Raw genomic sequence first — 13,253 nt, forward strand, 5'->3', positions numbered from 1 at the left:
CTTCCAAACCAACATAAATTTAATCTTTTATATTTCTCCAGTTTCTCTAATACCTTTTTCTTTAACCTCGTTAAATTCTCCTTTTCAAGATTCTCTAAATTTTTTGTAATTTTAATTCCCAAATATTTAATCTCCTCCTTAACTCTCATTTCTATTCCCTTATGTTCCCATTCCTTTTCTTCCTTCTTAGTATAATTAAACAACGTCATCTCTGATTTAGACCAATTTATTCTTAACCCTGTAATTTCTTCAAATTCCCTCAACTGATATTTAATTCTTTCTATTTTTCTTATTGGGTTCTTAATGGTCAATAAGGTGTCATCCGCAAACATATTTAACTTTATTTCCCTTACCTCTCCAATTCCTTCTAACTCTTCATCCTCCCTTAGTGCTTTCGCCAATACTTCCATAACCATTACAAACAGGACCGGCGAGAGCGGACATCCTTGTCTTGTACCTCTGGCTAGTCGTATCTTTTCAGTGAGTCCATCGTTTACCACCACTACAGCTGTATTTTGGGAATATAACTGTTCTATTATGTTTTTAAATTTATTTCCAAATCCCAATTTATCTACAATAATCTTTAATGCCTGCCAGCTCACACAATCAAAGGCCTTAAAACTATCCAATGCCATAATTCCTGCCTTGATATTTGATTTTTTTATTACATTTATTACATTTAAAACTCTTTCCACTAAACTATGCATCTGCCTTCCTGCCACAAATCCACATTGATCTTCTCCTATATATTCTGATATAAAATTTTTTTATACTGTTTTTATGTGTGTGTGTGTGTGTGTGTGTGTTTTTAAATTGTATACTTTTAATGTTTACTATTTTTAAATGTTGTAAACCGCCCAGAGAGCTTCGGCTGTGGGGCGGTATATAAATGTAATTAAATAAATAAATAAATAAATAAATAAATTTAACCGTTTAGCCATAATAGATGAGAAAATTTTGGCATCTAATTTATTAACGAGATAGGTCTATAAGAATCAGGACTAGTCAGGTCTTTATCTGGCTTTGGAATTAGAATTATCAATGAGTGTTCCCATGTTTCAGGTATCTTCTCTCCTAATAATATCATATTATAAAGTTTCAATAACTTTGGAACTAAAAATTCTTTGAAAACTTTATAATATTCTGGTCCTAAACCATCTGCTCCCAGTGATTTACCAACTTTCAAATTATCAATAACATCTTCAACTTCTCTTTGAGTTATTACCTTCTCCATTAGCTCTTTATATTCTGGTTTTATTCCATTCTTTATAAACCTTCCAATATATTCCTCCACCTTTTCTTGTTGTATTTCTTTACCCTTATATAGTTCCTGATAAAATTCCTGGAAAATTTTTATTTTATCTTTCATTATATGACAATAATTCCCTCGATTATCCTTCAATACTTCTATCCCATTCCTCCCTTTTTCTTTTTGTGTGAGCCTGGCAAGCAACCTAGAATTCTTATTACTGTTTTCGAAATATTCCCTTTTCATATATATTAAATTCTTTTGAACCTCCTCTAAATTTAAATTTTCTAATTGTTTCTTCTTAGCTTGTATTTCTACTAATTTATATTTATTTTTACCTCGCTACACGTCTCTCTAATACAAATTCCTCTTACTACAGCCTTCATGGTGTCCCAAACGACTGACCCAGCTGTTCCTCCCTTTTCATTAATTTCCCATGACTCCGACAGTTCCTTCTGAATTTTCTCTACCACTTTATTATATTTCAGTATTTTTGTATTCAGCTTCCATCTATATGCCTCTTTATAGTTCTTCTTAACTGCAAATTCTAAACTTAACAAGGCATGATCAGTTACTTTTATTACCCCCATTTCCATTTTACAAATCTTCGTTGCAAAATCTTTTGAGACAAATATATAATCTATCCTGAAGTATGTATGATGAACTGGGGAAAAATATGAAAACCCAGACTTAATCCCATTGAGTAAACGCCAAGAATCTGAATAATCATTTTCTTTTACTAATTTATTCAATATAGTTATATTATTCCTCTTTTCAACATTAGTGGGATTCGACCTGTCCCATCTATTATCCATAACCATATTAAAGTCCCCAGCTAATATAACATACCCCTCCTTGAATTCTTCTATTTCTTTAAATAACTTTATAAAAAACTCTCTATGTCTCTCATTTGGGGCATACACATTAATTAGCATATATACCTTTCCTTCAATTTTACCTTTTAACATAAGATATCTGCCACTATCGTCCTTTTTTGTTTCTTCTAATATAAACCCACTTTTTTTTGAGATCAAAGTGGCCACTCCATTTTTTTTTTGACGTTCCTAATGACTTTTCATAATAAGCTAACCACTTTAATTTTATCATATTCGAATTCTCGGAGCCTCGGTGTGTTTCTTGCACCATTATAATATCCGATCCTTCTTTATTAAACATTTGTTCTATTCTCCTCCTTTTCACGACTGCCCCCAAACCTTTAACATTGAGTGTTGATACTTTTATCTTTTTATCCATATTCACCCTTTTGAAGTCTCTTCCGATCCCTTGTGCTCTGCAACTCAAATTTACTTACATAAAGACACAAACTCCATACAACTACCCCCACCCCCTTACCCCAACCCCTTCCCTCCTACCTTCCCCTCTCCCCACCCCCCCCACTCTGATCCCCCCCCACATCCCCGTGAGTCTAATACTCCAGCCATTAACTTTAAAGGGAGGGGGGGAGGCAGTGCTGCGCCTGGCCGGCAAGGTTTCTATGTTTAACATTTCTGTCTACAATTATCTCATAATATGATTAACAATTCTATTACACCCCAGATGTCCCAGCCTCATTCCCCCCCCCACCCGTTCCAGTCCCACTTGCTTCCCCATACAGACCCAGCCTCTTCAGCAACTCTTTACCTTGATCCAATGAGGTTACTCTGTTTTCCCTCCTTCCATATGTAAATCTTAGAAAAACAGGATAACCCCACGAATATAGGATTTTGTTCTTCACTAGTGTTTCAGTTATTGGTTTAATACTGCGTCTCCAGTTTAATGTGTGCTGAGAAAGATCATTATAAATTTGCACTGCTTTGCCTTTATACTGCAACTGGACCATAGATCTCAATTCTTTCATAACTTGCTCTTTTTTATAATAATTACCAAATTTCACCAAAATGTCTCTAGTCCCTTTGTAGTTTTGCCCCCCCACACGGTGAACTCGATCTATATCCGATCCATCTATTTGTAGGTCAGGCATCAGCTCTTTGAACCAATTCAGGATGATTTCTCTTAGATCTTCTCCTTGTGTTTGCTTTAGCTGTTTTATTCGACGAGATTGATCCTCCAAGGCTATCAGTCTTAATTCATAATCTTTAAATTGAATATTTGTTGATTTTTCAAAAGCCTCTTGCTTCTTCTGGTTCAAATCAGCTTTTGTCTCCAAATCTTTGATATTTTTTGAGTTCTCCGCCGTCTTATCAGCCAGGACACGCATTTGTTGTCTAAAAACATCCATTTGCTGATCCATTTTTTAAAAAATGACTGTATTGTTCTCTGCAATTGCAGCTTTAATTTCCACTAAAGAGGGTGGCTGACTGCCAGTTGCTTTTCCCCCTTCAGCCATGTTTTTTTCTTTTTTTGGCACTGTATCTAAGAAAACTGGGCCTGTATCTTCGTCCTCCTGTTCTCCTTCAGGGACTGGATTTTCCAGGTTGGAGAGGTTATGGTTACTTGGTTTCTTTTTTTGTGTATTTAGCCTTTTCCACTCCTTCCTAATTCTCCTTTTAATGTTAGACATAGGACACTTCTGGTCAGGGCATAAATCTTAAGAGTCCAGCTCACTTTCTTGGCAGTTTTTACTAGCTTATCTTCCGTGTGTTAAACACTCTTCCTTCTTCCCAAGGGGGGGGGGGATATATCAGATTCACAACAGCATTCACTAGAGGGGACCAGAACTAATCATACACAGTCTATCAATGTCTCACTTCGCCCCCTCACCGAACGCTGCTTTTCCTCCACCACCGCTCACCCCCCCTTCTCGCCAGCCGACGATAACTACAACAAACTGCTTTCCTCTTTATAAAGCCAGTATTTCAGTCTTTTCCACTTTGAAATAGAAGATAAGAGGTGAGATTTGCTATAAATCAAGTCAGCATCTAACAAAAACAAACGTTCTCTGCTCCAACTGCGCCACAGCAGCAGGCAGCATTAGTTTCACTTTCCACAGATGCTTATAGAAACATTCCATAAGGTCTCACCTTATCTCTTCCAGCTTTTTCCAACACCGGCAAGTTAAACAGTTAACATTCATAGTCCTTTTCCATCATTTGATTAAAGATTTATGCCCATTAAAAAGGAGATAATTGTTTTTCCCAGCTAAGCCGGTTAGAGCATCAGAAGAAACTCGCCGACTCCATGGCTGCCAAGCTCCGCCCCCTCCTGTATCTTTAACAGTTTCATAGAAAAGGGAATTTCAGCAGGTGTCATTTGTATATATGGAGAACCTGGTGAAATTCCTTCTTCATCCCAACAGTTAAAGCTGCAGGAGCTTTGCCCTCTTTTAAATCTGGTCACTCTAGTATAGCTCCTGCAGCTTTAACTGTTGGGATGAAGAAGGAATTTCACCAGGTGCTGCATGCATACAAATGACACCTGCAGGAATTCCCCTTTCTATGCAACTGTTAAAGATACAGGAGCCCTGTCCTCCTTTCCATAGAGTCACGCTAATGTTAGGTGAAGTTTTATCAGGGTACAGGAAGATTCTGGACCCACAGAGCCTCTAGCTGCGAGGAGTACAACACACAAGGCAACTTCTTCTCATGGCGGCCTCTTGTTCCACACCTTGACCCCTGCTTTGAGAGCAGGACGGCTACACTCTTGGTTACCAACTTTCCCTTGCAAACTGCTTAAAGGTATCTCTCTTAAGGTATAGTCTGCTGACTACAACGTAAATAAATACTACTACTACAATGCCAAACAAGGCAACACAAGAAGATAATTAATCACAATAAATAAAATTAAAAGTCAGAAATATAAAATCAAATTACACTAAATAAAAACTAAGTGCAGCAGAGTGAAAGACAAGGACTGTGCTATGTTTTCTCTGTGGGCAAGTATGGATTTGCTATGGGCAAATGCTTTCATGGGCTTTAATATGTCCTGCTTTTATGGATGAAGGGAGCCCTGCTGTTCACATCCTAAGAGCGGGTGGAAATCATTGTTTGCTTCCATCCCTGTTTGGGGTTCAAGTGCTGGGAACAGAGAGGGCTTAGAACGGAGCCATGGGATGCATTGGGAGAGAAACTCTGGTTCATCAGCAGACCTCTTCTTTCCAGGAGGGCCGAAGGTTTTCCTGCCTTGAGCCTGAGATGGACTCAGACCTGCTCTCAAAGAAGGGGTCAAGGTGTGCAAGAAGAGGCCACTATGAGAAGAAGTTGCCGTGTGTGTTGTACTCCTCATGGCTAGCAGCTCCGTGGGTCCAGAATCTTCCTGTACCCTGATAAGGCCTCACCTAACATTAGGGTGACCCTATGAAAAGGAGGACAGGGCTCTGTATCTTTAACAGTTGCATAGAAAGGGGAATTCCTGCAGGTGTCATTTGTATATATGGAGAACCTGGTGAAATTCCCTCTTCATCACAACAGTTAAAGCTGCAGGAGCTACACTAGAGTGACCAGATTTAAAAGAGGGCAGGGCTCCTGCCGCTTTAACTGCTGTGATGAAGAGGTGATTTCACCAGGTTCTCCATATTATACAAAAGACACCTGCTGAAATTCACTTTTCTATGCAACTGTTAAAGATACAGAGCCTTGTCCTCCGTTTCATAGGGTCACCCTACTTGACCTCTCTCTTTTTAGAGCATCTAGTCATGTTTAGAGTTCTGAAGGGCACCAGGTTGGGGAACGCTGTTCTGCAGCAAGGGCAGGCCGAAGGATGGGGGGCTCTCATGCCGGAGGCTGCGTTACGAACTCAAAGGGAAAACAGCTGTGGATCCCACAAAGACCCCAGGAGCAGATGGGGCGGCGATGCTGCTGGGGGGATAAAAGACCCCCTCCCCCCCCCGTGGAAAAGCCTCCTTCCCAGGATCGTGTCTCTCCCAGGAGCCTCTGCGGCTCTCTAGTGCTGCCTCCATGCAAGGGTTAAAGAGGAGGAGAGGGGGCTGAGTCCTAGAGGCAAGGCTGGATGAGGCCCCTCCCTTCCTGCCCCACACTTCCTCCCCCCATTGCAAAGGAGCCTGGGATTCTCCCCCTGCTCCTACAAGCCTCGTGTTTCCGCCGCCTGCAGCTTCTTTTCCCCAATAAAGGAGCCGGTGAGTGCAGATTGCAAGGGGGTCTCAGAGGGAGGGGGCAGAGGAAGGAGCCCCCCAGGACAGAGGGTGCAGGTTTGGGGCAAGGGGTGGGTGGGAAGAGAGAGGGAGACTGATCCACTTGGGGACCCTCCAGGAGACCCCCCCGCCTTGCACCTCCTTCCCTCCCCATAACTAGGGGATCGCGGAAGGGAAGGCTGGAGAAAGGGGGGTCTGGGAGGGACACAAGAGGAAAGGTCCCAGGTGGGGAGGAGGAATGTCCCACCTGTGGGCAAAAGGCTGCCCTGGTGTCCTGTTTGCATTGCATTTTTGGTTTTGTTTCCTCTCCCTGATTCAAACCTAGTGAATAAGCAAAATTAACAAGTCACTTTGGTCACGAGGCCTTCGGAATAAAACCTGGGGTGCTTTTGTTTATTAAGAGAGCTTAATAAACTGCTTCAGCTGTGGGGCGTTATATAAATGTAATAAAATAAATAAGAAGGGAGCCTGCTGTTGGTTTTAGTACATTCCTGTTTGATGTATCAAGTGAGCCCGATATTCACATGCTGAGAGCGGGGAGAAATCGCTGTTACTCTGGTGCAATTTTGGGGTTCAAGTGCTGGGAGCAGAGAGGGCATAGAAAAGGGAATTTCACTAGGTGATCCATGTATGCAAATGATAGCCGCTGAAATTCCCTTTTCAATACAACTGTTAAAGATAGTAGAGTTGGAGGGGGCCAAAAAGGCCATCAAGTCCAACCCCCTGCTCAATGCTGGAATCCACCCTAAAGCATCCCTGACTTGTGGTTCTCCAGCTGCCTCTTGAAGGCCTTTAGTGTGGGAGAGCCCACAACCTCCCTAGGTCGCTGGTTCCATTGTCGTACTGGAATACAACTGTTAAAGATACAGGAGCCCTGTCCTTGTTTGCATAGGGTCACCCTAAATCATTCATCTCTTAAGGCTTCCTTAGTGGCATATTTCATGTGTTTAACGAGCTGAAAAAGTATTCAGTGTTTTCTTGCTTAACTTTTAAAATAAACTTTAATACATTATTAGTTTTTAATGGCATTAATTCAGCTCTGGTTACACACTCACTCTCTCCCGTTGGGGCAGAGTCAGAACTTCATTTTCAACTACAAATCTGGTTCCTTTGGGACGGGGGTCGCGGAGCCCCCTTTGAGACAGGTGCTGGCTCTTAAAAACAAGGGGGGTCTGTTCTTCTTAGCTGCACCCTGTCCAGGAATTCAAGCAAATAGACATGTGGGCTTCCCCTGTGCTAATAAAATTGCTTTGGGCCTGTTCTCTAGAAATCAAAGTATCTATACTTCCGCAGTAATTGGAAAATGTATTAAGGATGCAACCATGAGAGCAAGTCTTGTGAAGAGTATTGAAACACTACTTTCACAAGGTTGTGTGCCTACTAGGACTGTTAGAAGGTGTCATGGTAGAAACAGCTAATCGTGAAATGAACAGATGGGCACAAGTTTCTCAGTAATCATTGACGTCTTGTTTTTCTGTCCTTGAAAAGATTGCACTCTGCACATGCATAAAATCCTTGCTTATAACTGGCTGAGAAGCTTACCTGTTATTGTTTTATGATTGGTGTATTGTAAGGTGAGGTTCTGCCTTGTTTCTAAGGGGACTGACCCTATAAGGAGGTTAAGCCTTTCCTGAAAATAGTGGGCAGTTCCTTGGGTCCGCTGAGGGCTTCCGCCTTGCAGCTCTAAGCGCTGCTTGTAAAATCTTTCTCAAAAGAGAGAACCGTGTCTTAGAGTCTTTGACCACCACTCAGCGATCCCACTTAGAAGAGACGCACCTTTCCAGGGTTCCTCGACACCCCCTCGAAATATCAGCGCTGAAGCTTGGGCCTGTGGCCTACCTTGTGAGGCTGGTGTTTACAAGAATCACATTATTGGGGAAGGCACATGGGCCTTGTTGCCGGGGGGTGGTGGGCGTGGGCGTTAATCGACCATCCTTCAGCAGAATGATCAGTCAAGCAGCCATCTGGCTCCGTTACCAGGTTTTGACAAGGTGGGAAGGTGGGAACCTTCTCACGGAGAACCCTGGTGTGCCTCCTTCACACTCTCCGTTTTAATTCCTACAGCGCAGTCCCTGCCTCAAAGGAGAAATTGGCAGCCAAGGAAGGAGACTGTTTCGAGTCCTGGTGGGAGCAGAAGAGAGTGAAGATGGAAGAGCAAAGCTTTGCTGGCCCTGAGGCAGGAAACATCCAGGAAGGGAGCAGTGCAGAGCCCTGGGAAGGAAGAGTGCAGGAGGACCAGCCTGGGAGCAACACCTGCTTCAGGGACTTCTGCTACCAGGACGCTGAAGGGCCCCGAGAGATTTGCAGCCGACTCCACCTCCTTTGCCGCAAGTGGCTGAAGCCAGAAAGGAACACGAAAGCTGAGATGCTGGATCTGGTGGTCCTAGAGCGGTTCCTGGCTGTCCTGCCCCTGGAGGTGGAGCGCTGGGTCAGAGAGTGTGGAGCGGAGACCAGTTCCCAGGCGGTGGCCCTGGCAGAAGGCTTCCTCCTGAGCCAGGCAGAGGACCAAGATCAGGTGAGAGCATTTCATCCTGGTGACTAACAGGGACTGTGTTCTTCATACTTATCTCAACTTTATTGTACATGTCCTCTAAGGAAGGAATGCCCCAATTTCCAATGACACCTGCAAGTATAGTGGTTCTTCATGTGTAGAGCAGGCCCTCGTTAAATTAACAGTACATCGTTAAAATGTGCAATTCCCTACCAGAGGATGCAGGGATGGCCATGTATTTGGACTGTTTATACAGGGGGTTAGACAAATTCCTGGAGGAGAAGGCTATGAATGGCTATATCCTACCTCCAGTATCCTAAGCAGTATGTCTATGTACACCAGTTGCTGGGGAACATGGGCTGGAGGGTGCTGTGACACTCATGTCCTGCTTGTGAGTTCGTACTCAACAGCTGATGGACCACTGTGGGGAGAGAATCCTGGAGTAGATGGACCCTTGTTCTGATCCAGAATAGCTGTTCTTATGATCACAGGAGAACTGAATGGGTTTATGAAGTTCTGGGGAAGGAGGGGATCCTTCTTCAGCCAGTGGCAGAGTCTCCTCCCAACAGGACAGGAAGAGCATTTGTAGACATTAAACTGCTGTGTTTACAGCGGAAGATGCTGGATATCAGGGAACGTCTCGGAGGTTCTGTCTTTCCTCCTGGCTGGTTTTTGTAGGGTGTTCAAGCACTTTGCTTATGCCAGGCTTGATATCTTAGCCCCCTGACAAAGACACATCGCTGTGTGTCTTGGATGGTAGATCAACTTTAGAATGAGACCTGAAAGATAAAGCCATTGGGAAACGCTGCCCTTGGCCTTGACCTGACCCATTTCTTTCCTTCTCTAATCCCTCTTCTCTCCCTGGAATCTTCCCTCCTGCTCCAGGTCCAGGGGATGTTGGCCAGAGCACCCACAGATTTCCCTGAGGCAGAGAAGGCTCCACCAGGCATCACACAGAGGCCGCTGGACGGGCGGATCTTGCAGGAGGGGGACAGAGGACCCTCCTCACTGGGTAAGGATTTGTCCTCATGGTCTCCCTCCCTCAATGACGCGTGATGTGCATGAGCTGCCTTAACGTTCTCCTTGACCCTGATTTTGCTGGGGGAGAGAGACCCTTTTTCACTAGATACTCAAAAAGAAAATGTTGTTTAGTAACGTGGTTCGAAGTCTTACACACTCAACAACTAAGGTCCTCCTCCAGGTGCCTACTCAGAGGGAAGATCGGAGGACGACAACAAGGGAGAGGCCTTCTCTGTGGTGGCCCCCCAACTGTGCAACAATCTTCCCAATGAGGTTCACGTGGCACCAACATTGTTATCTTTTTGGCGCCAGGTCAAGCAATATGTAATTATCAATATGTAATTAGCCTAGGTCTGTTTTTTTAGGGTCATAGTTTTAAAAGTTGCTATAGTAGTTTTATATGTATGTGTATATTGTATGTTTTTGCAGTCTTTAATATTTGGATATTGTCTTTAAGTGCTTTTATCATGTTAACTGCCCAGAGAGCTTCGGCTATGGGGTAGTAAAAAAATGCAATCAATAAACAAACACTGATTCCAATAAAACAATGAAAACGGGAATGCTTAAGAATGTTAACTTTACTTCTCACCTTCCCACCTTCTTTGCTTTCCTCACAGGGAACAGAAACAACTGCAGAGAAAGTCAACTGACCCTGGGCGATCTTTCTAGGCCTCTCTTCCTTTGTGGTGCAGTGGAAGCGGTTTCTGCACAGCCTGGGCAGGTAGGGAAGTCCTGGGGGCCTCCGTCCCCTGCACATCTCTTTGGTCCTGGAAGAACCTGCCCCTTTAGCCTTTGCTCTTCTCCCAGATGGCTGCTAGGAAGGCCTTGAATGTCCCTCATGAAGCTCTGGCATTCAGAAGGAGGACCTCACCATCCTTGTCGTCAGGGATTGCAAGATTATGTGTAAAGAGAAAGACATTTCTTCTGCTGCTTTTAGGGTCCGGTGACTTTTGAGGAGGTGTCCGTGCATTTCTCGGAGGAGGAGTGGGCTCTGCTGGATCCCGACCAAAGGACTCTGCACAAGGACATCATGGAGGAGAATCTTGAGATCCTGGCCTCTCTGGGTAAGGAATGGGATTCCTCTGAGTAAGCCTGTTTGTTACTCCGCCAAATTTAAAGTTGTTGCTAGTATCTCAAGTGCTAAAGAAGTTGGTTGCTGGTCAGCTGAGAATCTGCCTTCTCCTCTAAAGACCCTTTTGAAGGAGACTCGTACACCGTGAGAGGGTAGAATCTGAATCTCCTTTATTGTATACATCCAGTGCGGTTATATAGATGTGGTTCTCCACCCTTTCCTCCACCCTTTTCTTTCCCCCCCTCCTTCTATGTGGAGCCTTTTAATTATCAGCTTGCTCCCGTGTGAGGCCAGAAGTAAACAGGACGTTTGTTCCTGCGTGATAAGAAAGGAACAAAGGAACGTGATAAGAAAGGAATGTGTTAAGCAATGGCAAGGGTGTCAGACCTGTGATCCCACAGGTAGTTTGCTGCCTTCAGAAAACCCAGATCTGCCAGCCAGCCCTACACCCGTTGACCTGTTCTTTTCTTGGGGTCCATTGGTGAGGTGGTGCCACATGCCTCTGAGGTCTGCTTCATAATTGTTTAGCATGATAGTGCCCACATTCTGGTCACAGAATAATAGAATAGTTGAATTGGAAGGGTCCTACAAGGCCACCCCCTTCTATATGCAGGAATCCACTTTAAAGCATCCCTGACAGATGGCTGTCCAACTGGCTCTTGAATGCCCCTAGTGTGGGAGAGCCCACAACCTCCACTCTGGGATGATCGAGGAGAGATCCTGGCCCTCCTCTGTGTGACAACCTTTCAAGTATTTGAAGAGTGCTATCATGTCTCCCCTCCAACTTCTCCAGGCTAAACAGAATGTCATGTGGTACTTTGTCAAAAGCTTTGCTGAAGTCAAGGTATATTATGTCCACAACATTAACACAGTCCACAAGGGAGCTTACCTGATCGAAAAATGAGATCAAATTCGTCTGACAGGACTTGTTCTTGACAAATCCATGTTGGCTTCTAGTGATCACCGCATTGATTTCAAGGTGTTTACAGATTGACTTCTTTAGAATCTGCTCCAGCGTTTTCGGAGGGATGGATGTGAGACTGACTGGTCTGTAGTTCCCAGGTTCCTCCTTTTTGCTCTTTTTAAAGATAGGGACAATGTTAGCCCTTCTCCAGTTGTCCGGCACCTCACCTGTATTCCAGGATTTTTCAAAGATAATAGACCGCGGTTCTGAGAGTTCTTCCGCTAGCTCCTTCATTACTCTAGGATGCAGTTCATCGGTCCCTGGAGATTTGAACTCATTCAAGGAAATTAGGTGTTCTTTGACCATTTCTTTATCAATCTCAAACTGTATTCCTGCCCCCTCAACTTCTGCTTCACTTTCTCCAGGGGGGGTCATAGACCTGCTTTGGGGAGAAGACTGAGGCAAAGTAGAAATTGAGCACTTCAGCTTTTTCTTTGTCATGTGTTATCGATTTCCCATCCTCGTTAAGCAGTTGAACCACCATTTCTTTCCTCTGACTTTTACTACTCACGTATCTGAAGAAAGCCTTTTGTAGCCTGGCCTTCCTTCCACTTCCTATATGTGTCCTTTTTCTTTTCTTTTCAGGTCATCTCTAAGTTTTTTGTATTGCCACATGGGTTTCTTCTGTAGTATATAGACATCAAAGACCATGTGCTTTCTATACAGTCTGGCTGCCTTCTTACATTATTGTGAAGACTATTAATAGCCACTATTAGATCTGTTCTCTGCGTTAAGGTGCAGGAGCCTTCATCCATTTTCCCTTCAAGGTTACGTCTCCCTCCCCCGTAGGATTCAGTTGAAAGCCCTCCTGATGAAGTCAGCAGTCCATCGCCCTTGGTCCCAGAATCCAAATTTCTCATGTCGACACCACCCTCGTAGTCAGTTGTTCACCCAGAGTGTTTTTTTTCCCCTTTCTATTCCTCTTCCAAATATTGGAGGAAGGGATGAGAATACTATCTGGGCCACAAACTCCTTCCCTTCCCAAGGCTCCAAAGTCTGATTTGATTTCTTCGTAGCTTCGCTTGGCACTGTCATTTTCCCTGCGAGGATGAGAAGTAAAGGGTATGTGGCAGTTGAACCTCCGAACGTTACACGTGTGGAAGGGACTCCCCTGGTTGCCTGATTGCTACGGAGCCAGATTCAAGGTTGTAGCTTGTATATAAAGCCCTAAGCTGGTTAGCTGAGAATGTGCCTTCTCCGCTTTGACCCATTCAGTTTTTGAGATCACCTTGTGAGTTGGTGCCATGTGCCTTTGAGTTTAATATCTTATCTCCTGAGATGAGACAGGCACCGACAATTCTGTTTTATAGGCATGTTGAAGGTATGTCGGGTCCTGGACACTTGTGGTCCTGCCCTCAGTATTTGAGTCTTCTCCTTCTCCTCCGTATCTCGATCGGTGCTCCATGTTTT

At 44.0% G+C, this 13,253-nt stretch overlaps 2 protein-coding genes across 2 annotated transcripts in view; one reads left to right on the forward strand and one right to left on the reverse strand.

Annotated features, from left to right (window-relative positions):
• LOC134396274 (zinc finger protein 420-like) overlaps window positions 1–13,253 on the forward strand; it is a 647,156-nt gene that overhangs the window by 540,785 nt on the left and 93,118 nt on the right. The window lies entirely within an intron of this gene.
• LOC134396269 (uncharacterized) overlaps window positions 1–13,253 on the reverse strand; it is a 298,553-nt gene that overhangs the window by 12,675 nt on the left and 272,625 nt on the right. The window contains 1 exon segment of the mRNA XM_063122689.1: window positions 5,806–5,819. Within this exon segment, the coding sequence (XP_062978759.1) occupies window positions 5,806–5,819 (14 nt within the window).

The sequence above is a fragment of the Elgaria multicarinata genome, chromosome 3, assembly GCF_023053635.1.
Source record: "Elgaria multicarinata webbii isolate HBS135686 ecotype San Diego chromosome 3, rElgMul1.1.pri, whole genome shotgun sequence".
NCBI lineage: Eukaryota > Metazoa > Chordata > Lepidosauria > Squamata > Anguidae > Elgaria > Elgaria multicarinata.